The following is a 24,231-nucleotide window of genomic DNA, read 5'->3' on the forward strand; positions in this document are numbered from 1 at the left end:
GAAATTCATACCTGAAAAATGCTGTGTAGCAAAACTAACTGTAGTTAGTTTTATCAAAGCCTATTTATTTCAACGAGTTTCTTAATTCTGCAAAGGATTAGGCATAGGTATTTGAGATTATGGGAATTATTTAGATGAATAGATCAACTGCATTGCTTTTATTGTTTGTCATTAGGATTAAAATGTTATCTTAAATTAAAATCAAACTTGTTTGGACATTCATAATTTATCAGATGTAAATGAGTAAAGTTCTTAGTATTTATTTATTTTTTAAAAAGTAAAAACACAGGACAAGATCCAACATTACACCAGTGGATGCAACTGGATTTTCTCCTGCCAGCCCACTCCCCAAAACGCTCCAGAAGGTCCCACAGCACATTTGGGATGAAAAGGGGAAGGGAGGAGGTAAAAGTCCTGTTGTCATAAACAGAAGCATGTCACCCACAGAGGACTGCTAAAGTTTCATTTAAGAGTTCCATGTGATTTTTTCCACCTCTTGATGATCTATTGTCCTTCAACTCCAAAGTACAGTTGAAAAATATCACCACATCCACTGTCAAGTAAAAAATGATACAATTGTCCCAAATCCATGTGATTTCCTCTGGCACCATGTGCATCAAATATTTTTTCTTCAAAAGCACAAAACTTCTTTTGTTTTCCCATTTCAGCTTCAGTCCCTTCTAAGCAAATGTCTTCTCTGTGACGTATTAAAATTCTCTGCCATGATAATCTTCTGATTCTAAATTCAATGAGAGAATCACAAATTCATAAAACACAATAAGCCCTACCCAACTAAAATTACTTCTGACCGTTCTGTTGAGGCCAATGGAATTCATTAGTCACAATTAACTTAAATCCTAGTGTTTTCAATAGAACTTAAGACATATTCTGAAACTGTAAAAGGAACAATATTACAAAAATGTGACAAACCTTTCTTTATATATTCTAAGAAGCAAAGTGTTGTATTTATTACACCACAGTATCCATTACAATACAGTGGTACCTCAGGTTACATATGCTTCAAGTTACATACGCTTTAGGTTACACATTCCACTAACCCAGAAATAGTGCTTCAGGTTAAGAACTTTGCTTCAGGATGAGAACAGAAATTGTGCTCTGGCGGTGCGGCAGCAGCAGGAGGCCCCATTAGCTAAAGTGGTGCTTCAGGTTAAGAACAGTTTCAGGTTAAGAACGGACCTCCGGAACGAATTAAGTACTTAACCTGAGGTATCACTGTTCTCCTAAATCTGTTTTCTATTATAGTCTATTATAATGAAAGTGGGTAACTTATATAAATTACAGGGGAAACCCTCCTAGGCACTTACAGAGTTGGAAGAGACCACAAGGTTTATCTAGCCCAATCTACTGCAATGCAGGAATCTTTCGCCAAATGTGGAGCTTGAACCAACTCTACCATGCTCTACCAACTTTAATATATTTATATATAACCCCTTACTAAATAAATAGATTCTAGTGGATGGTCCTTGCCACTGAGGGTACTATGATTTGAAAAGAGCCTATTTTCAGTATTCACATTCCATGTTAGTGGTTGAGGTGATGAATATTCTCTCTTGAAAGAGAGAGGTTGTGAGAAACAGAATGAAGTCACTGGTGAAGACTAGAAGCCATTTACTAGTTTATACAGTGGTACCTTGGGTTAAGTACTTAATTCATTCTGGAGGTCCGTTCTTAACCTGAAACTGTTCTTAACCTGAAGCACCTCTTTAGCTAATGGGGCCTCCTGCTGCTGCCGTGCAGCCGGAGCACAATTTCTGTTCTCATCCTGAAGCAAAGTTCTTAACCCGAGGTACTATTTCTGGGTTAGCAGAGTCTGTAACCCGTAGCGTATGTAACCTGAAGCATATGTAACCCGAGGTACCACTGTAGTTCCTGAGCATACTTATACTGCTTTCCTCACAATGCCACCAGAAAGATTTTGGAAACAAAAAGTGGCCTGAACCATGGCTTGAAAGTTTCTTCTGACATTAAGATCTTGGATTGTAACTATGTCTGGTCTCAAGACATAAATGGAATTCATACAATCCCTATATTGTTACTGAATTAAGGTCACACCCACATTGTGCATTTAAAACAGATGGCTTCCTCCAAGGAATCATGGGAACTGTAGCGTGTTAAGGGTGCTGGGAATTGTAACCCTCTGGGTGGTAAACTACAGTTCCCATGTTTAAGTCATGTGTTTTAAATTTGTGAATTTAAATACGGTACCCTCCAGATCTTGTAGACTACAACTCCCATCAACCCCATTCAAAATGATCAACAGTCAGGGATGATGGGATCTGCAGTCCACAGCATTTGGACAGCACCGTGCTGGCTACCCCTAATTTAAGTGACCATCGTATTCCTGCAAACCTTTGAAAACCTGTATTCAATGACTTGGTCACCCACTTGCGGCTCTACATCTCTTGCCTCTACTTCATAAGTTTTCTCAGTTTCTTCTGCCAACAGAGAGCTTTCCATCATATTTTTCTTGGTGATGAAACAGTCACTGACAATCTCATCATGCCATCCCTCTTCTGTGAGGTATGCGCACACAGGACTTTGAAATATGGAGCCAATTTTTACTTGGCAAAAAAGATCAAGCAACTGCCTAATCAGTGCTAAATTATGGTGCTGTAAAGTATAACTGGCAGAATAAGCACAGGAAGGATTCTGAATATACAGTGAAAAATATTAGTTTCAGGAATTTATGACTGAAGTAAAGCACCAAAAGGTAGCAACTCAAGAATGCAAGATATAAAGTGAAAAACAAACCTTGCCCAAAACTCCTCACACAGGCTCTGCTGGCCCTCTACACAAATGATACCTGGTTTTCCAGGCATGCTAAATCCAGACAGAGAGAGTTCCTTAGCCCAATCAACTATATTCTTTCTTTTGTGCTTGTTATAAATGTGATGACTGTAAATCCATAGTCTAGTGAAAACATTATCTGACTTCTGAATACTTGATTTCATCATGCTGGAAGATGAGGGATCTCTGCTGATGTATGCAGTGCCATGTTCTTTAATCCATTCTCTTGCACTTAATATGCAGACTTCACCAGCACAGTGTGTCTTCAAGTAGGTTATAAGATCTGTGTTCAGCTGTACCTGCTGTGATCGGCTTATAGATGGAGATCTAAAGGGGGAGGAATGATGGCATTATTTAGAATACAAATGAAAGGATTGAAAAAATGGAAGAATCTAGTTTTCCTTAATTATTGGGAATGCTCTGGGGTGACCTTAGGCTCACACAATCTCCTTCCCTTTCTTTTTTCTTTGTGTGTGAGGGATAAAGTTTAAAGATTCCATTTGCTTTGGGGGGGGGGAAGGATACATCCCTGAATTCTCACTGCAGTCATTAGAATTATTATACTGCATAAGACAGTTAAATGCAGACTTTATGTTTACAACAGAATAAACAATGCATTTCAACCTTTAGGCCACTTTTCTCTATATCAAAATATGTAGTACCTGATAGTAATTTCTGGAAGAACAGCTGGGTATTTTAATGGGAAAGCACAAAACAAAGAAAGTGGAATCTAGAAAGGAATTCAAAGAAACAGAGATTACTAAATATCTAGTCTCAAATACCATACTTCATTCAGAATGATGATGCCTTACCTTATTTCCATCTGCAGTGTCTAATTCTAAATTCAATGTAAACTGTATTTTTGATGATGGCACTTCCAAGGTGCATCTGTCAATGTGATCCTTCAGTTCTGCTAATGCCAGTTGGTCAGTCACTTTAAATTCATCTTCATTGGGGAACATACTAGAAAGCAAATCCAATTCAGAAAGTTGTAGTTCAGCCTCTTCCAAGTTGCTCATTTTAGATATGTTTATGTGATTCCTAAACAAGTTAGAGGGAAATAGTGTTAGTATTTGCAGCTTCTGGTGCTGTATATGGCTATATTTGATGGGACAAACACATGAAATCTTTAACTGGTTCCAGAATATTACCATTAATTTCTATGTCATTTTTCCACATTGAAGGAATTGAAACACGGATTCCCATCAACATCTATTTTATTGGCAGCCCAATAATGTGCACATTTACTTCCAAATGACTGCATTGGATTGTAAATTTGCATCCCAATCCTATGCATGTTCGCTGTGATAAGTGTGGCTTACAGTGCATTCCTACACACAACCCAATACTGAAGTTTAAGATAACAAGTAGTAGTTTCCCCAGGTGGAGGGGGGGTGCAGCAAAGACCCAAGTTTCAAGTGAAAAGCTGCCAGTAGTTACCCTACTGCCTGTGGGAGGAGGCGTCTTTGAATAAACTAGATTCAAAACCTTGTGGACTATGCCTCAATTATGCCAGCCAGGAGCTAGAATAGCAAAACTCATACAGAAAAATACCACACACACACTCTCTCATATTTTGACCTGGCCGGTTCCAAGCCAACAGGATTTGGGATGCAAGGAGCAATCAGCTACTTTTCTGATCTCTAACCAGGATGAGGATCACTCTGATACTCCCAGATAAACTTGCATATGACTGCAGCCTTACAGTGCAATCCTGTATATGCATATTCAGCAACAAGTCATATGGAGTTATATGAGATTTACTCCCAAGTAAGTGGATACAGGGCTACAGCCTTAGGTTCATGGATTATGGATCACTGATGAGTGCATCTTGTAGGTTATATGGGTTTCCAAAGAACAGTTAACAAAGATTTGAGGTATACATTGAAAAAATTTAGATCAGCGCCTGAAAAAGATTGCATAAGCATGGGCCACGTGGCACATTCTTATGCACGTTTACTCAGAAGTATCTACCACATAGCCAGAGCCTTCACCCAATCAAATGTTAAATAGATATGCCTTTTGCACTAGCTGATCATTTACATTTTCACACAGCAATTCTATGCATGTTTACTCAGAAGCAATACAGTCTCCATAGCGGTGTATGTGGATTGCAGCCCCGGATGTTGAAACACTTCAACCCTACATTTTTTCATATTTCCAACTATCCAGGTCATCCTAAATTCGGCACTTTCGTTTCTGTGTAAGCAGACAGTCATCAGGGCATTTCTTTCTTTCTGATTAAGGGTTGATATTCCATGTTAGTGATAGGATAGAACCACTGCAATCAACTGATTTATTGTTAGTAGGACTCCAATGACCCTGTTTCCATATTGTTAGATACAAATACACGGAAATATAAATCGAGCCCAAATTAAAATATCGTGACCGCTTGCCTTTGCTGCTACCTTGTGATGGGGGGGGGGGGAGAGCACGCTGGCCAAAACCACACTAAAAACCTGGATTTCTCAGCAAAGTTCCCGCCTACGAGCACCCTTCCCTTCTGCCCTGGAAAGTTCACAGCGAACCCGGAAGCTGGACTCGGTGTGGCTTGTTTATCCTTCGCTTCACTTTAGATCTGGACCACAGACTTCCTCCCAGGGAGTCCCTTCCCGGCAGCCAACGCACCGGAAGTTCCTGCTCAGCAAAGCGGCCCTTCTACGGTAAGAAATCTATGCTCGGCGAACCGTCAACTGCTTCCCCCCCTTTTTTTGTGCCGCTCTACAGGACTGTTAATATCCGGCGCAAATATCCACCTCAGACGCATAGATAGGTCGCGAACCGTTTAAATCCGGGACGTTTCTTTCCGGCTAAGGAGCGCGGGCGACACCTCGGGACTCCTTCGCCCCATGCTGCGCAGTTGCTCGCTCCCCCCCCCGCCCCACTTTGCCCTCACCGGCCGCTTCATTTACTTTCGTCTTCTTCTCCGTGACGCAGCGCAGGACCGTTTTCCTATTGGCTCTGGCTTTTGTCAGTAAGGGCAGACTAGGCGGGGTTAAGGTAACGTAACCAATCAAAGCTGGGGACTGCCTCCCACCCGGCAAGTTGCGGCGCGTTCTAGTAGAAATTGCAGCGAAGCTCGTTTTCTGAAGGGAGAGGAGAGCTGGGCCAGTCGCGAGCTGCGTGTTTCTCCCTCGACTCTCAGACGGTGACGCGCCGCAGAGGCTGCCACGGAGCAGTGGGGACTGTTGGCCTCTCCAGGCATGCGGGGTGCTGTCGCGGGGCTTTATTTGTATCTCCTTCACCAGACTTTTCGCTTAACGGCTTGCGGGTGAGTAGTACCATCCCTCTTAAGCCCATGTAGTCGCAAAGGAGGCGGCGGCGGCGGCAGTGCCAGGTCTGCCTTGGCTTGGCTTTCTTGGAGAGGCAGAATATTTTGCCCTTCCAACCTGAGGCTGCCAACTTCTGAAGGGCTCTACTCCTGGGTATGAAGGGAGGGGAGGACAAGGTTTTGTGTGACTGCGCAGGAACACGAGCTGGGTCCAAGAAGTGCAGCACTCCGTGTCCGGTTAAGGAAAGTGGCCAATTCTCTTGCTGGTCTTTGGTTCTGCGCCTGTTAACGGCAGCAGGACATGCAGAAGTTTCGCAGGGGGGCTATTTTCTTAAGATGGAAAGGCAGGCTTTGGGAAAGACAGGATTTGGCCCCCGCAATAATTTGAGCGCGCTCCCTGCCATTAACGTGCGCTAAGGAAATGGCACTGGCCAAGCAAGTCACGGGGATAAAAAGTCGTTGTTGTTTAGTCGTGTCCGACTCTTCGTGACCCCATGGACCAGAGCACGCCAGGCACTCCTGTCTTCCACTGCCTCCCGCAGTTTGGTCAAAAGAAGTTGTAGGGAAATGTTTTCACCGGTTTTAAGGTCTGCATGCAGGGCAGGTTAGCTATTTACAGTACAGTATTCCCAACACTTGGTTTTATTTGTGGTTTTTTATATTTCAAATTGTCTTTTTAAATTGTCCAGTAGCACCTTATAGACCAACTAAGTTTGTTCTGGTATAAGCTTTCGTGTGCATGCACACTTCTTCAGATACACTGAAGCAGAAGTCACCAGACCCTTATACTGTCATACCTCGGGTTACAGCCTTTTCAGGTTGCGGACCACCGAAACCCGATAGTACTGGAATGGGTTACTTCCGGGTTTCGGTGTTTGCAGAAGCGCCGAATTGCAACCCGTGCATGCGCAGATGCAGGTTGCGAACATGCATCCCACACAGATCACGTTCGCAACCCGAGCATCCACTGTATATAGTGGGACGGTGGGGTGGGGTATTTCTCAGTAGGGTAGTAGGGGATGGGGGATTGGCTCAATGGGTATGGTAAACATGTTGACGACTGCAATTAGTCCTACAGGAAAAAGCAAGGGATAGTATGCAGATGACCAAAAATAGCTTTAGCATGTGTAATGAGACAAGAATCCAATGCCTCTATTCAGACGAGGTCTCTCCACCTCCGTAGTTTTCAGTTTGGTAATAAGTTGTAATTCAGCAACTTCTCTTTCAAGTCTATTTCTGAAATTCTTTTGTAATAAGACAGCTGCTTTGAGATCTTGTATTGGATGTCCTGGGAGACTGAAGTGGTGTCCTACTGGTTTCTCTGTCTTGTGATTCCTGATGTCAGTTTTTTGTTCATTTATCCTTTGGCATTGGGTTTGGCCTGTTTGTCCAATATAGAGAGTTGAAGGGTACTGCTTCTAACGTTTTCTATGCCATAAAATGCTAGCAGTAACACACTTGTGAAGAAACCGGTGTTTTCCTCCTCTCACAGCAACCCAGTTGCTAATAATTCAGTGGATGCAAGGGAATGAGGATGTGTCCCAAACTGCTCAATAACCATGCTTGTGTGAGCATTTACTTGTCTTATGTCGTAGGAAAGGGCCTTAAATTTACAACTTTATGCCCTGAATTGTGTTTAACTCCTGTCAGAACACGAGACTCTTAATCTCAGGGTCGTGGTTTCAAGCCCCATGTTGGGTTAAAAGATTCCTACATTGCAGGGGGTTGGACTAGATTACCCTTGGGATCCCTTCCAACTCCAGAATTCTGGGAAACTAATTGAGTTAAAAGTGAGAAAGAAGCAGAAATATGGACTTGTAATATGGACTTACATTAATGTAAAAGACTGCTCTTCCCTTTTCCAGGGGTGCTGTTTCTACCCCAGAGATTGCGGTGAGTAATAGTGCAGAAAGTTGAGCAAAGTATTCCAGGGACTCGACCTACACTGAATTTGTTTTTGTAGGGAGGAGAAGCCAGAGTAGGTAGACTATTTTGAAAACATATGTAAAGATGTCACAGTAGTCATTCTTGAGTAATCCCTACAGCAGTACAGTTATACTGTATTTGCAGAAAGTCTATTTATTTGTCAGCATGTATCCCCACTGTGCAGGCAGTCTATGGGGATTGGATTATGAACAGCCCTAAACTGTTCATAGTTAACATACACAAAAATGCATTTACCTTTCTGATTACTGTTGTGTTAAAAAATAATAATCAAAAACCAAGATTAGGATCTGAAAGCTGCTATAGGCATGGCCAGCGGATCTTTGTTGTTCAGATTATTTTTTTAAATAGTCAAAAGTTTGCTCTGTGTCCTGGCTATTCCATATTGGACACATGAAGCTAAGTCACATGTTTCTCAGGATAATTTCCAAAATAGAATGTAAGTTCTATATAATCAGGCTAACCTGTCATTTGCCAAGGGAAGCAGCAACAATAGGAGCAAAATATGTACAAGCATGTAGAATATGTGGTAGAGGTAACAACAAATCAAGACCACCAAAACCTGTACTACTGAAGTTTGTGCTGGCAAATAAACATGTTCCCTAATATTTTCTGTTGCAGAATGTTACCTGCTTCTGAGTGTTCCCAATACAACAGAGAGTACATTTTAAAGTATCTAAATCAGAGCTTTCCAAACAGTGTGTCACGACACGTTAGTGTGTCGGCTGCAGTGTGTAGGTGTGTCACATGAACACTCCCTGCGCTCCTCCTGGGGCTGCAAAGGGTTAGTTTAAGCTCTGGTTTGCTAGTAAAACTGAATTTCTGTGACGAGAAATGATGCATGTCCCAAAAGTGTGTCACCAACTTGAAAAGTTTGGAAAGCTCTGATCTAAATGCACACCCTTATATTGTAGCATTTTGTAGTTTAGTATGTGATATCCCATCAGACTAGCTTAACCTGCTGTGCTAGAACATGACACTTCACTTCATATTTAGCCTCTGAAATATTATCTGCCGCACTTGTATGCATGTCAGTAATTTTATTTATTACATTTATATCCTACTTTTCCTCAAAGAAGCTCAGGGCAGTACACAGGGGGCTCTCCCATTTTATCCTCTCAACAACACTATTGTGACAAAGAAAAAATGACTTGCCTGTGACCACCCAGAGAGCTTTAGGGTTAAGCATGGATTTGAACTCAGTATCTTTGCAGTCAAAAGTCCAATGTTATATAATAGACTGCATGAGCACTCTCATTGAGTTGCAGCCTTCCTGTACACAGTGGCACATTTAAGGGATCAAATCTTGGCTTGATAGGCCAAGATACAAATAACTTTCTGGTAACAGCTTTGTTTCTTCACAGGACAAGTAACCTACAGTTAACCATAGCTTCCAATTATGTCCAGATTTGAAACTGGTTAGCAGCTTCTAAACAAGTCAGGATATGGATGCCAATGTCAAAAAATGGCATACAATCAAGCAAAAAAAATGATAGTTTCTCGGTTCAAGTGTAATGAGAAGCTATGGTTAAGTGAAGTTTCCTGAAGTGGGGGGAGCAGTGTGGCTACATGCAAGTGCCTGAAGCTCATGCATATCTCAGCTTCTGAAGCTGACATTTGGTTATCTGAATATACCCAATATATTCCAAAAATGCATTCTGCTGTTAAACAGATTTGTATACAGTGGTACCTCGGGTTACAGACGCTTCAGGTTACAGACTCCACTAACTCAGAAATAGTACCTCAGGTTAATAACTTTGTTTCAGGGTGAGAACAGAAATCGTGCAGTGGGAGGCCCCATTAGCTAAAGTGGTACCTCAGGTTAAGAATAGTTTCAGGTTAAGAACGGACCTCCAGAACGAATTAAGTTCTTAACCCGAGGTACCACTGTACTTTGTGCAAACCTTTCAGATGGATTTTGGGCTTGCTTGGTTGCAGTTTTGCCACTTTCAACCTCAATTTCCAAGGACTGATACAAGAAAGGAAAATATGACTGGTGACACAAACTCTACCCCACTTGCTCCATCACCTTGAGGAATTGGGTCTTGAATGTCTTCTAGTGTAGTTGCTTTTAGTTTTTTAGGTCTCCTTCAAAATTGAGAATGATAAAATTTCTTTCTCTTTTAGGCCATAAATGTTTGATGTGAAATAAAACCTTGGAGCAGCAGCATGGGAAGAAGACGAACAAAGGGGAAAAACATGCCACCAGATGACTCACCGGATATAGCAGGTATGCTTTGTAATTGTAATACTGTCAATCAGTTTCATAGCTCCGAGGAAGAAAGAGTTTATACTCTTATTTCCTTGGCAGAAATGTAATATCTCAAACGTGTTTGTCCTAGTGCAAATCAAATAATGTAGAGAACAACAGTATTTAAATTCATATTTAAGGGGCAATCCCATTATTTAATTTACAGTAGGCCTTGGACTTGTCAAAAGTTTGACTCCAGGGAAAGGTTTGCCCTTCTCAGTGAAATTTATGGGTTAACATTTACGTTTGCCCGACTCCTGTTGACTTCATTGCCTAGTTTTATCTGAATTGGGACAAAACATCTGACAATTAGCTTGGAACCCTGATGCTCTATGAGAAGATTAAACAGCAGTGTAGCTTTATCCTCAGTATGAAATGGCATAATTACTTTTCTTCTCCCGCCTGAACTTCCCTGTGTAAAAACAGGTTTGTTGTGCTTGTGATCCCATTATTTCCAATTCTTAAATAAATAATATCCATTTGTTCAGTTATTAAATCTCTTTTGATAGATATATGACAAAAATAGGACATTGGAATGGGGCTTGGGAAAGGGCACAGCATTAAGACCATGTCAGAAAGAAGGCAGTGATACTGGTTTATATAAGTTCATGCAGTTAAAGGAAGACACCTGATTCTTTTAAAGAAAAAAAGTTTTAAGAACAAATAAAACAGGTCTTGCTCAGAGAGCTATAGAGCTTTCATTTTGTACAAAAATTCACAAGGTCTGCTGGAAGCTTTAGTAGAGCAGCACCAGCAACTATTACTTCTTCCCACAGTTCTTTGGCTATACAGTGGTACCTCGGGTTACATACACTTCAGGTTACAGACTCCGCTAACTCAGAAATAGTACCTTGGGTTAAGAACTTTGCTTCAGGATGAGAACAGAAATCACACAGCGGCAGCGCAGCAGCAGCGGGAGGCCCCATTAGCTAAATTGGTGCTTCAGGTTAAGAACAGTTTCAGGTTAAGAACGTACCTCCGGAACGAATTAAGTACATAACCAGAGGTACCACTGTATGCCTTAGGTTTTTGTTCATTTATCACACCAGTGTCTCACTGTGCACCCAGGAGGCTACTGTGGCAGATGTAGAATTGTATCATTTTTGTTCTCACATCAACTCTGTGAGGTAGGTTAGGTTGCAGGACAATAATTTGCCCAAAGCCACCAGGGGAGTTGCACTGTACAGCAGAGATTGGAGTATCTCTACCCCCACACCACATTCATTCTAAATAATGTCCCTTTTAAATTTGCCTTGCCTTGTTGAAACTTCCCAATAGAACCTATATGCAAGCACCTTCGCAAAGGATTGGAACAAGGTGGCCTGAAAAAGGTGTTGCAGAATGTGGACTGGAGCTCCTGTCAGGATTGCCGAACATCAGACAGTGAGACCCGTGAGAAATCTGAAGAGAAAGCAGAAGATGGACCTACAATATGGTTATGCCTGAAATGTGGCCACACGGTATTTTTCCTCCTATAATATGCAAACCAAGGGTGGGAAATGTATAATTGCTTTGTTTCATTAGCACTGAACAGTACTCCTTATAGTAGAACTATTCCTTATTGCAACTATTTGAAGGTTTCACTTTAAAAAGTTTAATTCAATAACTGTTGATTTGCAAACTTTATTGTATTTGCAACTGTTGCTATTCCAGGGCTGTGGCAGAAATTCTCAAGAAAAACATGCCATAAAGCATTTTGAAACACCAAGATCAGAACCTCATTGTTTGGTTCTCAGTTTGGACAACTGGAGTGTGTGGTGAGTTTGTCAATATTCCAGTTAGAAGGATACATGGGTTTTTCCCAAACGTTATTGGAATGATTATGTAACTTTTTGTGCAGTGTACCTGACTTATTTTATTTACCATTTCTGTCATGCTTTGGCTGCATACTTAGTTTTCTCTCTTCCTCCTGTATGAGGGGTTCCTCTTACACCATCTTCCTATAGAAACCATTATGGAGCTCTTATTCTGAATATGTGCCAGCACACATGGAGTGCAACATATAACAAAAAAGGGAATCGCTACCTAAATTCTTGTGTTGTCATACTAATTAAGGGCCTTGTAATTCATCCCAGACTACAAACATTCTTTCATATTTTCTGTGGCAGTAACATGGTTTATCATAAATGCTTTCTATTTTCTTGAGAGGCTCACCGCTATAGTGATTCTGAACCCCTTCCCCATATTGTCATAGTGCTTGTGTTGTAAATTGTTTATAAATATCTCTGGCACACACACAAAAGCTTATACATCAGAAATTAAGGATTAAATAATACATGATAACTAGTAGCAATAATCAAGTACTAAGATTGTGTTAATCTTGTATTGATTTATTAGGAAACAAGAACTCTGCGGCTCTGTGAGACTTCTAAGTGAACTTACTAGAATTTGCTGCTAATATAGATTTGATTCCTTGATTTATACAATATATCAAGTTTAGTCTTAAAATTGCTGTATTTGTCTACTGTGCAAAATTGTTTGTCATAGACAACAGCTTCTGAGAACTTAATAGCTGGACATTTTGTAGTAAAGAACTGCAAAATTCTAGCTGATTATATATATATATATATATATATTTTAAAGGATCTGATAACCACTTTCATATCATATGTGAATACAAATTTAGTTTGAAATGTATCTACATCATGATATGCACTTTCTTTTGAAGCCAGCTGCACTGGGCTTCTGGGTGTTTTTTTTTATTAATCTTCTTTTCTCCTTTTTGTGGATGCAGGTGCTATTTGTGTGACAACGATGTGCCATACAATAGTAATGGTCAATTGGGCCAGCTTGTGGATTATGTTAGAAAACAAGCACATGTGAACATGCAGAATTCAGGTAAGTTCTGACATCATTGGGACGTGCCTACTGATTTAGAAATTGATGTGTTTTTTTGTTCACTGTCACCTTCCAGACTAGAATGTACTAGAAATGTCAATTTACTTTTGTTATGTGTAGCAATGAATAGACCTTAGGAGGTCTAGCTTTTCTCTGAGTAGTATTAGTAATTGCTGCATCCTAACATCTCTCGGTTTATTGCATTTTGAAACACAAAATGAATTGTTTTTATTTCAGCATCAAAAGAAGAAGAAAACAAGCCATTTGAAAACAAAAAAATAAAGGACCACCGAAATGAGGAAGAGAGGGAGAAAAAAGAGATATTGATGAAGGACAACAAACTTCATTTAAATGGCAATGCAGAAGTGACAGTGAAGGGCCTCAGTAACCTGGGGAATACCTGTTTCTTTAATGCAGTTCTGCAGGTATGGTGGAGATTCCTAGCAACTCCTAGACTCCTGATCTCCCCCCACCCTCATTTGTGCTGAAGTAGCAACAGGAGCTTCATTGCTTACCAGTTCTGTTTCTTGACAAATATCAAGTTGCAAGCTCTTATCTTTTAAATCCCTGTATACCCAGTATTATGAAATGTATTATCCTGAATGCATTTGTCTGATTGCTGGGGAACAAAACCTCTTAGGGTAAGCTTTGTCCTGAATGCTAATAGCGTGAGGTGGAGAAGTGGGAAAATTTTTGTGGGAAAATGATTGTCATTTTTCTTGCTTGACAATCTTGTTCGCTGTCTTTATTTGAATAAATTGTGGTCTCAAAAGGATTTTGAACATAAGGAAATGTTTCTAGGTATGACAGTGAGTTCCCAAACGTGTTAATCATTGACTCTAAAAAAAATTTCCTGCAGAACTTATCACAAACACCAGTTCTGAGAGAGCTGCTAAAGGAGGTTAAAATGCCGGACTTGGCAGTTACACTTGAACCACCAGAATTCTCAATAACGGTATGTTAGCTGTTGTTTTATGGTGTGTTGAAATTTTTAAGAGGTGGATTTAAGCAAGCTTTACCAAAAAGCTTGTGTCTGGAGGTTCTTTGATCAGTCTGGCATTTTGGCGATGGCCAGGTCAGTTGACGCCGTGGCCTGCTTCAGATACAATGGCTTAGTGCTATATGAATAAGCCCCAGGCTCATTTACTACCTCATCCTGCTCCTGTGTTATAATGTCGAAGATATCAGAAGCTTTCATTTCAGTTTCTAGCTAACCACAGTTGAACATCATGTCGAAGCCTGAACAGATGTGTTTAGCCTTAATTAGTTTCAGAAAACAAACCCATGATAGCTCCTTTTCAACCCCTTGACCCATGTCCCAGGCATTTTCTTTCCTCATGGTTCCCTGACCCTCGTGAATAGCTATGTGAAGGAAAGGGACAGAAATTCCCATTGTGTGACAATTCTTTTGCAAGTGCTGCACCTATATCACTTCAAATGAATGAATGGCAAATTACTTGTTAAAATGTATGTAATACAAATGCTCTCTTTGTGTGGTGTTCAGGAACCCATGATAGTTACACTTGATCAGCCAAGACCTCTTACACTAGCCATGTGTCAGTTTCTGACAGAAATGCAAGAGACTAAAAAAGGAACTGTGACCCCCAAAGAACTCTTCTCTCAGATCTGTAAAAAGTGAGTATCTGCCTGAGTTGTAATGTTAATATTGAAAAAGCTTACATAAAACAGTGAATTGCATATATTGGTTGGTCTATAGAGCAATTTGATTGGGTTAAGGCATTTTAGGTTGTATTTCTTCCTGTACATCATGAGATGTTAGTGTTGTCTTATAAATACTTGAAGCTGAAAACAGGCCTCATGTCCACATGTCTCAGTTTCAGTCCTGATTAGTTTATGCCACAGTGACCAATAAAAGGCCTACAGATTATGGTTTGCTGGGAATGAAACAAATCACAACCCCAGGTTTGGACATAACCCCAAGCCAGGGATCATGGCTTGTTCCCCCACCCATGATTGGGAGGCGCAAAGCAACCAAGATCACCACATTCATGGTAAACCATTACCATGGCCAGTGGTATCGATTTCTAATTAGACATGCAAAGGATTGTGCTGTACATTTATTTAAGAAACAACATGTTTGATCTTTATGATGACTGCCAAAATTATGTAAGGAACAATAAAATGAAACAAGGAAGTTTCTTTTTTATAACTTCCTAGAATAATGTAAAAAACAAAAGAAGAGCTGTTAAGTGATGTGAGCCTTTGTTTTTCCCTACCAAGTTATTTTCCCATTTTTTAAATGTTTATATGTCCTTACTGTAATATTTTGAATTTAAATCTTTATCCTTTATGTTGTTATATTTAACAGAGCTATACGATTTAAAGGTTATCAACAGCAAGACAGCCAGGAACTGCTTCGCTATTTATTAGATGGCATGCGGACAGAAGAAATCCAAGTAAGTATCTAGTACAGAATGTCTGCAGCCTGGAACTCCCTGTCCTCTTAGTGCACAAAGAGCATTGTGGAGAATGGTGGGGCAGAACAAAGGTCAAGTGGGTGGTTCAGCCCCACTGCACCATCCACTGCTGCTTGCTGGGAAAGGTGTCTATGCTTAATTCTGAGTAATGCATGAAATTGGGCTGTCACAGAATCAGAAATGGGAAAAAATATGTGTATATTAATTATAACAGAGAGTATTTATTTCCTGACACCTTTCAGTATTGGCAAATGTGCCCATAGGCCCCAAAGCTTGGAAACCCCTGCTTTATAATGCAGGAATATGTAGAGTAGCTATCTGTTTTTACTGTTAAGGTGGTGATTAAACTTGATGTTTAGTAGAATGAACAACAACAAAAATGTTTAGCTTTGTTACAATTTACAATTCTATTTATTTCTAGCGTATTTCTGCTGGAATTTTTAAGGCACTGAATAATTCTACTGATAAAGAAAATGAAGAACTAAAAAAGAAGATCAAAGGTAACAACTTCTATCAGTTCCTCACCTTGGGCATTGTTTCTATATTAATTTTGGTATCCAAAGAGTTGCATATGAAACATGTGCTCATTTCTGCCCTGTCACAACCACAAAAAAAGGCTGCTGAGGATTCTCCAGAAAAGGATGTGATATGTGCCAGGGGAAATTATTGGGGAAATTAATTTTCTTCCTGCCTTATGTGCATGCAGAGGTGCTTTTCACTCACACCAGATCCTTGCTGATAAATAAATAACTGAAAGTTGCATCAAAATTGCTTGGCAGTCGATAGCACTTTCAAAAGTGGGTTGTGATATGGGAAGTGGGGCTGTTTCATGTGTTTAATAATTCCAGTGGACATGAGCAAATGCTTTGCATCTTTTTCAATTCCAACCCATCTATTCACTGGAGAAAGAAAAACAATAATTAATATATAGAATGTTCACCGTACCATTGGGAACTATTCTTCAACTCCATTTCACTTCTCCTTTCCTAAGGAGCTATAATGTCTTAATGATTCTTATTGGTTGGGAGTGGGGGTATCATCTTGTTCAACTCACTGTAGCTCTTCATACAATAACATCCTCAGATCAAGATAAAGTTTTAATGCTTTCTCTTAATATTTCAGAGTATGAAAAGGGAAAGGTGACACTGAGCTTTGTGGACCGTATTTTTGGTGGAGAATTAACAAGCACAATCATGTGTGAGGAGTGCCAAACTGTAAGTGGCTTTCCTTTTTTATATAACCTAAATAGCTTATAAATTTGGTGACAAGCAGAATGACACAAGGGCTCTCTTTGCTGTTGCTGACTTGAGATTTCTATAATGACCTACATCCCAGACACTACCTTTGATGGGGGAATGAAGTGTGCATGAGTATGTCCTATAGTTCTACAAGTGTTCTTGCAGAACTGGAAATCTTGTAAGCTGGAAGATTTCCAGTCACCTATTGGCTTTTACTTGTAATTCCAAAAAATGTTGGTATTTACATTCAGGTGAAAGAATAGAGCGATAATAGCAGCCCAGTCTGCTTTTGTATCTTGCTTTCCTACTTTCAAGAATGGGACTTCTTATCCTTCTTTGGCACCTAATCTTAGATTTGAGCACTCTCTCTCACTCACAGCACTGGGATCCCCCACCCCTTGAAGCTGGGGATTATTTTTCAATAAACGTATTTTCACATAACAGAAGATATAATGGTTGTTCTTAAACTCAGGCGATTTTTCTAATACTATGATAAAACGTGTATTTCAGATTTCATTAGTGCACGAGTCATTCCTTGATTTGTCACTGCCTGTCTTAAATGAGGTAAGATCAGATTGCTCTTTTTTTTTTTTAGGCTGTTGTGCTCATGGAATGACATTGTTTGTGCATCAAAACTTCTCTTCCCTCTGTTTTCCCCTACATGCCTCCCACAACTCTCCCAGCCCTCCAGAGCAGATGGTGGGGGGTTCAGCGAGAGGAGAGGGAGGAGAACTTCAATTGTGCAAACAGAAGTCATTCTACAGTTGGTATCCTTGTGCTCACAGAAGAGCTTTTGATCTAGTAGACGTCTTTGTTAAAAGAAGAGGAAGGGAAGCAATTTTTGCCAATTCCTCCTCCAGCCCCAAGAATCCCCTGAAAATCATTTCCAAAAAGCAGGAGACCCTCCAGAACAGCATGGAAGATAGCATGTTGTTGTTGTTTAGTCATTTAGTCCGACTCTTCGTGACCCCATGGACCAGAGCACGCCAGGCACTTCTGTCTTCCACTGCCTCCCGCAGTTTGGTCAGACTCATGTTTATAGCTCCGAGAACACCGTCCAACCATCTCGTCCTCTGTCGTCCCCTTCTCCTTGTGCCCTCCATCTTTCCCAACATCAGGGTCTTTTCCAGGGAGTCTTCTCTTCTCATGAGGTGGCCAAAGTATTGGAGTCTCAGCTTCACAGTCTGTCCTTCCAGTGAGCACTCAGGGCTGATTTCCTGAAGAATGGATACGTTTGATCTTCTTGCAGTCCAGGGGAAGATAGCATAGGATTGCAGAAGAGAGAATAATATGAAATTGATTTCCATCTTCTGTCAGTAGCAGAGGCATCCACTGAATGAAAGTTCTGCATATATGAGGAGAGGGGTTGCTGATTCCCCCTACCCATCAGCATAGGTGCCGTGTACCTCAAGGGACATGCTTCGAGAAAGTCTTCAAATTTTTTAGAACATTTTTTTAGGGGGGGTGGGACAGTGAAGCTTGCAGTAAGAGAATTTCCAAAATCAGGCATGCAGCTGTACAAATTTATATGTGTACTACCATTTATTACATTTTATGGGTGCTTGCTCTCAAGCCCATCACTTATATGGGGTTCCTAAAAAGCTAATGGAGTAAACCATTCCTCCCTGCTAAAACAGCAGGGACGAGGATCCTTTACCCCTCAAGAAATTGTCCAACTCCCATAAGCCCAGCTGGTGGTCAGAAATGTAGTCCAGCAACATCGGCAGCAGTGCTTGGCATGCTGGTTTCTCCTGCATTCATCAGTGAGATAGTATATAAAGGAAAGCCCTACCCCTTGTTCTTAAATTTGAATGTGGTGAGGAACATTCAAAGAAAACCCCACTTTCCAACAAACTGTTGTGAACAATAGAAATATCCAGCTGAATATTCCCTTTCCCCCCCATCCTGTTTTCCTTTGTTCATTTGATGTGCCAGTATCAACCCAAATATTGGGAGTTGACGTCCCACCATGTCTCTGAACTGTTTATCGCTTTCTTTTTAAGGGTGGCAAGAAAAAACCCAATAATAATAATAATGTTAGAAAGATGCAAGAAAAAGAGATTGAAGATGATGAAGACAACACAGGGAATGATTGTTATTTGAAGGAGAAAGAGGAGACTCCTGGTACAAGTAAGCATCTCCTGAAAAAGGCAAAGAAAATGGCCAAAAAGCAATCAAAGGTTAGTAGAGTATCAAAGTAGAAAGCAGTTCTGTACACTTACCTCTTAACTACGGTTGGTTGAAGAGTTGCTACTAGTACTGCACTGAGCATTGTAGGGTTTTGGTAGGGGTGTTAAGAAAGCCCCCCCCCCCTCTCCTACTCTTGTGCAGTTGCTTACTCCTGTTTTACACAGCCTTTGTTTTTCTCCCATCTCCTGCTGTTTGCGCATCTGTTTAACTTGTAAGGACTTCGTCACTGCAGAATCACATGACAATCGTGGATCACCTAACAAACATATTATGCTGCAATGTAGCCATATAACTGATAGTGAACACAGGCCTCTTACTGCTCTTATTCTGAATAGAATAGAAGGTATGCATCCCTGTTGCCCAGACATTAAGGCCAGTGCTCTATCTTGCCAGATTGCACTGGCTGTTTCATTGCTCATCTGGACTCATTTTCACCTCAGTCCAGTTTTTAAAGTTGAGCATATGTGACTAAATGCATATATTTGTACTGCATTACTTTCCGATAGGCATCCCCATCCACATTCTGTCTCTGCTAACCAAGTGTTGAGAGAGCATTGGCATTATTCTAGCCAACATAGCAAATTGTCAAGGAGATTGCTAATTTGTAAAATGGTGGAATATGTGCTCTTAAAACAGCAGTGAGGACCACCCTTGTTCAGCTTCCATTAGCCTTGGCCAGAATGGCCAGTGATGAAGGATGATGGGGGGGGGGTAGCCAAGCATTAGTAGAGCCACAGGTTCCCATCCCTGTCTTAGGTGCTTCCTTCCCACAAATTGTTGTAAATCCCTTATTTTTAACCTGTTGTTCGTTTGGCTGAACTACCAAACTATTTCATCTACACCAGATCATGGTTTGGCCTTAAGTTTGAAGACAGCCTTACTGCTTACACCTCGTAAATGCATCTATATGTAAATTAATTTGGAAGTTCGGTATATACCAAACTTAAATGCCGTATCGTTTTATATATCTCTGTGCAGCACAAATTAGGATAATTGTCCTTTTGGTACCCTTAATTTCTTGTATTTCCTTTGACAGAACCAACGCCGCCAGCAAAAAATGCAAGAAAAGGTAATCCCACTAACAGAGATCTGTGCCACTGAAAAAACGGAAGGTGATCATAATTGCAGCAGTGAAACTGTAGGAAATGATTCTGAGGGTACTAGCCTAAAACAAGACGAGGAGTCATGTAACCCATGTGAAGAGCAGTGCATGGATCAGAAAGAGAGTATGAATGAGCAAGAGGGAACAACTGAAGTACAGAATGAAAATACAGGAAGTTCTGACCAAGAGGCAAACAATGAAGCCACAATGGCTGTTACCACAGAAGGCTTGGTTTCTGCTGTACAGTGTATTAATAAACGTGACAATCTGCCTGCCAAACACGATAGTCTTGATGAAGATGAGGATATTACCAATGGCTTTAACAAATTATCCTTGGATGAAGAGCCTAGCGATGATTCAGAAAGCTTGAATGATCTTCACGATTCTGAGACAAAAATGTATGTAGTAAATGAGGATCCAGAAACAGCATTTTGTACCCTTGCAAACAGAGAAGCTATGAACACAGAAGAAGGTTCAGTGCTTCATTGCTTGTATCAGTTCACTCATAATGAGAAACTTTGTGAGAACAATAAACTGCTGTGTGATGTATGCACACAGAGGCAAGTTTGTGGACCAAAGACCTCTGGAAAAAGTATGCTCTTAAATATTTTCTTACCATGTCAGCCTAGCATATATGACTTCACAGGGAGCAGGGAGGGAAGTTGGTAGTGCGTGTATAGCTGTTATAAAGGCATAGACAACTGCATGTAGTAGTGTCCTAAGTAATCCTAGAGAATTGGAGATAGTCGTTTAGAGTGAGTATACAATTTGGCTGAAGTTGTATTTTTGAAAACTAATCACATAGTGACAAAACTGAATGGGAGTAGCAGCTTTGATATTGGTTTATTCAAAAACAGTTGTTTTCCAGATGTTTTGGACCACAGTTCCCAAGCTTTCAGCTTGGACTGATGGGAGCTGTAGTCAAAAACATCTTCAAGGTACAAAGTTGGTAAAGGCTGGTATACATTAATTTGTTTGTATTTAGAATGTTACAAATTTATAAAGGTCATTGTGAAAAACTCTATGAAGCATGAGCTCAGAATCAGAGTAGCATAAATTGAGCTCTTTTCAGTCAAGGCAGTCAAAGTTTTAGCATGCCTGAAGTCTCAAATTATGTGATCCGTTATATTGCGTTAGAACAATTCCATGACAGCGTTCTTTAAAATCTAATAAATCTTATTTTGTTTTTTTTCTTTTGTTCTGCAGATGTCAAGAAACATGTATACACTAATGCCAAAAAACAAATGCTTATTTCTCTCGCTCCTCCAATTCTAACGCTTCATTTAAAAAGATTTCAACAGGTATAAATGTTTCTGTAAAATAAGTTTTAAGTCCTTGGCTTCATCACTGTAAGCAGCATTGCTCGAGAGAGAAACGGGGAAAATTCTTATTGCCATATTACAATTATATTTGAGCTATAAAAGAAATAATTTAAATTTTTAAGAATTCTTGTCTTGAAGATCAGAAGCTTTGTTCTTAAATCACTAGCTTGTGTCATTTTTATGCATTTTATTTGCCACTGTCTCTGCTCTCCTTCTAGACAGGATATAATCTCCAAAAAGTGAACAAGCACATAAAATTTCCTGAAGTAATGGACTTGGCTCCTTTCTGCTCAGTTAAGTGCAAGGTAAGCAAAGAGAAAGTCTATTTAAATTTCCACTATTTTTCACTAGCCTATTTCTCATGCAGAAGAACAGCTTTAAAAAGTCAGCTCACACAAGTTTAACTTGTGTGCATAAAATCTTGTGTGTATCCAGTAAAGAGATGCTTACTATGGGTATGTGAGCATTCAAAACCTGATAGCATCCTGTGCTTTTCATATATTATTACAGTATTACAGTATTTTAATATTTTTTTGGAAACCGCCCAGAGTGGCTGGGGAAGCCCAGCCAGATGGGCGGGATATAAATAAATTATTATTATTATTATTATTATTATTATTATTATTATTATTATTATTAATAGCATCCTACCTTTCTACAGAACTTTCTCCCTCCTTCCAATCCCAAATATCCATCTGTTTCTTGAAGCATCCCAGTGGAAATAGCCATCATTGTCTTAAACTCAGTACATCAAAGACCCAACCTCTTTTCTCTGAAACCCACCCCTCATAATTTCTGGCTTCTGGCTTCCCTTGAGTGCCCCAGTGTGGCCTTAAAGTAAGCAGCCTAATGTGATGAGGGTGACTGGTTTGGAATAACCATATTTCTCTCCTGGCCATCATGCTGTCCTGGGAAATGCTGTTTCTTTCGTTCTAGATCTGACTCATTTAATTGTGAGCTCTATGAAAACAAGTTATTCTAGTTCCCCCATATACTAGATAGCCCATAGACACTGCTTTTGGGGTAAGATGATCCCCTGGTATTCCCTCAGTCCTGGACCACTAGGCTTCCACCAGCACCTAAAATAAACACTGCCCTGTTCAAATACATGCTACTGAACATTCTTGGGGCTCACCCACACCACTTTCTGTCTTTGATAGCCAGGTTGCTCACTAGGGAAAGATGGGTCTGAGCACAAAACATGTCATGGCCAAACTGTACTGGCTACCAATTCGTTTCTGGGCCTAATTCAAATTGCTGGTTTTCACCTATGAAGTCTTAAGGGGCTCAGGGCTGTACTACATCAGACTGCCTCTCCCCACGTGAACCAACCTGAGCCCTACGCTCTCACCTGAGGCTCTTTTCTCTGTGGGTGATAACACATGAATGGGCCTTTGCAGTGCTGCCTCCTTTGCCCAAGGAGGTATGCTTAGCATCACTCTTTTTTCAGGTGCCAGGCAAAAATATGGGTTATTCACCTAGGCCTTTGATTGTAATTTTAGTGGGGTGGGATCTATTTAGATATGATTTGTGTGTTTTGGTCTGTTTTATCCTTTATCTCATTCTTAGCCAAATTGTTTTATTATTCACCTTTTTCTATGTTTTTGTTTGAAATGCTCCTTTTATTAATAGATAAATGCTGTCCCTTATAGCGTTTCCTGTTTAATTAGCCGAGCTTAGTTATAACACAAAGATAATTGTATACTAGAGCGGAAGAACGACCAAACGTTACGATTTTTGCTGATGCATTATAAAATCAACCTTCTTGAAGTATTTTGGATATATTGTTTTCACAGAATGTTGTAGAGGGCAGTTCAAGAGTATTGTACTCTTTGTATGGTATTGTTGAACATAGTGGTACTATGAGATCTGGTCACTATACTGCCTATGTGAAGACGAGAGCTACTAACAACCAACTTTCTGATCTTGTCCTCCATGGCAAGATTGGACAAAGTAAGTAGCACCAGTGTTTTTACCCTAGATGACCAATGTAAAATTACTTTCCTGCCAAATTACTGGAATTTAATGACACAACTCTTTTTTTCTGTTCAGCTTCAGAGACTGAATCATCCAAAGGACAATGGTTTCATATTAGTGATACACATGTGCAAGCAGTCCCTTTAGCCAAAGTGCTGAATTCACAAGCATATCTTCTATTCTATGAAAGACTACTGTAAATGAGCCATTTTCTTTTACAGCTGATTTGAAACCAAGGAAAGTTGCACCAAAAAAAAAAAAAAACTATCATGTTCAATTAACCTGATAATCTACACTGGTTTTGTCTTACCCACATCTGAACAGAACTTACATGCTTTTAAATAAAAAATAAATGTTTTATCTAACATGAATTTAAACGACATTTTTACCTCTTTTACGAACATTCTAGCGCTACATGGATGCAGAAGTAGGGCTCTTGTTCTCTTAAAAGTAGGCACAACTTTTTGCCGAGGGCCACATGTAACGAAGGCTATTAATACACATGCACCCATTTACTTCCCAACAGCAACAGAGAACAGTGTTGGAAGCAGTGGAAGGAGGAATCGGGAGCAGTGGAAGTTAAAAGGTGCTCTTAATGTCCCTGTACTAGGTGTAGGAACACGTTTTTTGCCTACCTGTGCCTTAAAGGCTTAGACCGCAATACAGAGCTACAGATGTCTTCTAATGCAACTTGGGAATGTGCCAAATGAAGTTACCTATTCAGCTTGTTGAAACATGATGACTTATAGCCACTAGGAGAGAGGAACATAACTGGCCATGGATATGTTTTCTATGAAGGGTGGTGGCAGGATGTATATAGTATTTGTGGAGCCTAGAAGAGAAACCAATTTG

The 24,231-nt window shown here is 40.2% G+C and overlaps 2 protein-coding genes across 6 annotated transcripts; one reads left to right on the top strand and one right to left on the bottom strand.

Moving 5' to 3' along the window:
- Positions 1–244: 244 nt before the first annotated feature.
- RWDD2B (RWD domain containing 2B) lies at positions 245–5,687 on the bottom strand. Of its 4 annotated transcripts, none has more exons than XM_053386564.1 (5): positions 5,565–5,687; positions 3,621–3,849; positions 3,471–3,538; positions 2,773–3,135; positions 245–739 (listed from the first exon to the last, which is right to left on the bottom strand). In XM_053386564.1, exons 1-5 carry the CDS (start codon positions 5,573–5,575, stop codon positions 505–507), a joined length of 906 nt encoding a protein of 301 aa, XP_053242539.1. In that variant the 5' UTR covers positions 5,576–5,687; the 3' UTR covers positions 245–504. The 4 variants fall into 4 exon arrangements, with proteins under 4 accessions (XP_053242539.1, XP_053242542.1, XP_053242541.1 ...); XM_053386567.1 differs by having other exon boundaries at positions 5,591–5,672; XM_053386566.1 differs by lacking the exon at positions 5,565–5,687 and adding an exon at positions 5,205–5,488.
- Positions 5,422–23,744, top strand: USP16 (ubiquitin specific peptidase 16). Of its 2 annotated transcripts, none has more exons than XM_053386557.1 (18): positions 5,422–5,471; positions 10,151–10,253; positions 11,553–11,734; positions 11,928–12,031; positions 13,009–13,112; positions 13,350–13,537; positions 13,972–14,067; positions 14,617–14,747; positions 15,442–15,529; positions 15,972–16,050; positions 16,673–16,764; positions 17,299–17,352; positions 18,792–18,968; positions 20,015–20,672; positions 21,287–21,381; positions 21,621–21,707; positions 23,199–23,355; positions 23,455–23,744. In XM_053386557.1, exons 2-18 carry the CDS (start codon positions 10,193–10,195, stop codon positions 23,577–23,579), a joined length of 2,478 nt encoding a protein of 825 aa, XP_053242532.1. In that variant the 5' UTR covers positions 5,422–5,471; positions 10,151–10,192; the 3' UTR covers positions 23,580–23,744. The 2 variants fall into 2 exon arrangements, with proteins under 2 accessions (XP_053242532.1, XP_053242531.1); XM_053386556.1 differs by lacking the exon at positions 5,422–5,471 and adding an exon at positions 5,865–6,079.
- Positions 23,745–24,231: the final 487 nt, after the last annotated feature.

This window comes from Podarcis raffonei, chromosome 4 (genome assembly GCF_027172205.1).
Source record: "Podarcis raffonei isolate rPodRaf1 chromosome 4, rPodRaf1.pri, whole genome shotgun sequence".
NCBI classification, from domain to species: domain Eukaryota; kingdom Metazoa; phylum Chordata; class Lepidosauria; order Squamata; family Lacertidae; genus Podarcis; species Podarcis raffonei.

What these genes read in the sequence shown, in the direction of transcription:
- USP16 (XM_053386557.1), top strand. Translation starts at nt 10,193, where the DNA reads ATGGGAAGAAGACGAACAAAGGGGAAAAACATGCCACCAGATGACTCA. An exon ending in CACTGCCTGTCTTAAATGAG is followed by an intron (nt 17,353 to 18,791) that starts GTAAGATCAGAT and finishes TTTCTTTTTAAG; the next exon opens with GGTGGCAAGAAAAAACCCAA. An exon ending in ACCAAAGACCTCTGGAAAAA is followed by an intron (nt 20,673 to 21,286) that starts GTATGCTCTTAA and finishes TTTGTTCTGCAG; the next exon opens with ATGTCAAGAAACATGTATAC.
- RWDD2B (XM_053386564.1), bottom strand. An exon ending in ACACTGCAGATGGAAATAAG is followed by an intron (nt 3,539 to 3,620) that starts GTAAGGCATCAT and finishes ATTCCTTTCTAG; the next exon opens with ATTCCACTTTCTTTGTTTTG. An exon ending in TGTGAGGAGTTTTGGGCAAG is followed by an intron (nt 740 to 2,772) that starts GTTTGTTTTTCA and finishes CATTGAATTTAG; the next exon opens with AATCAGAAGATTATCATGGC.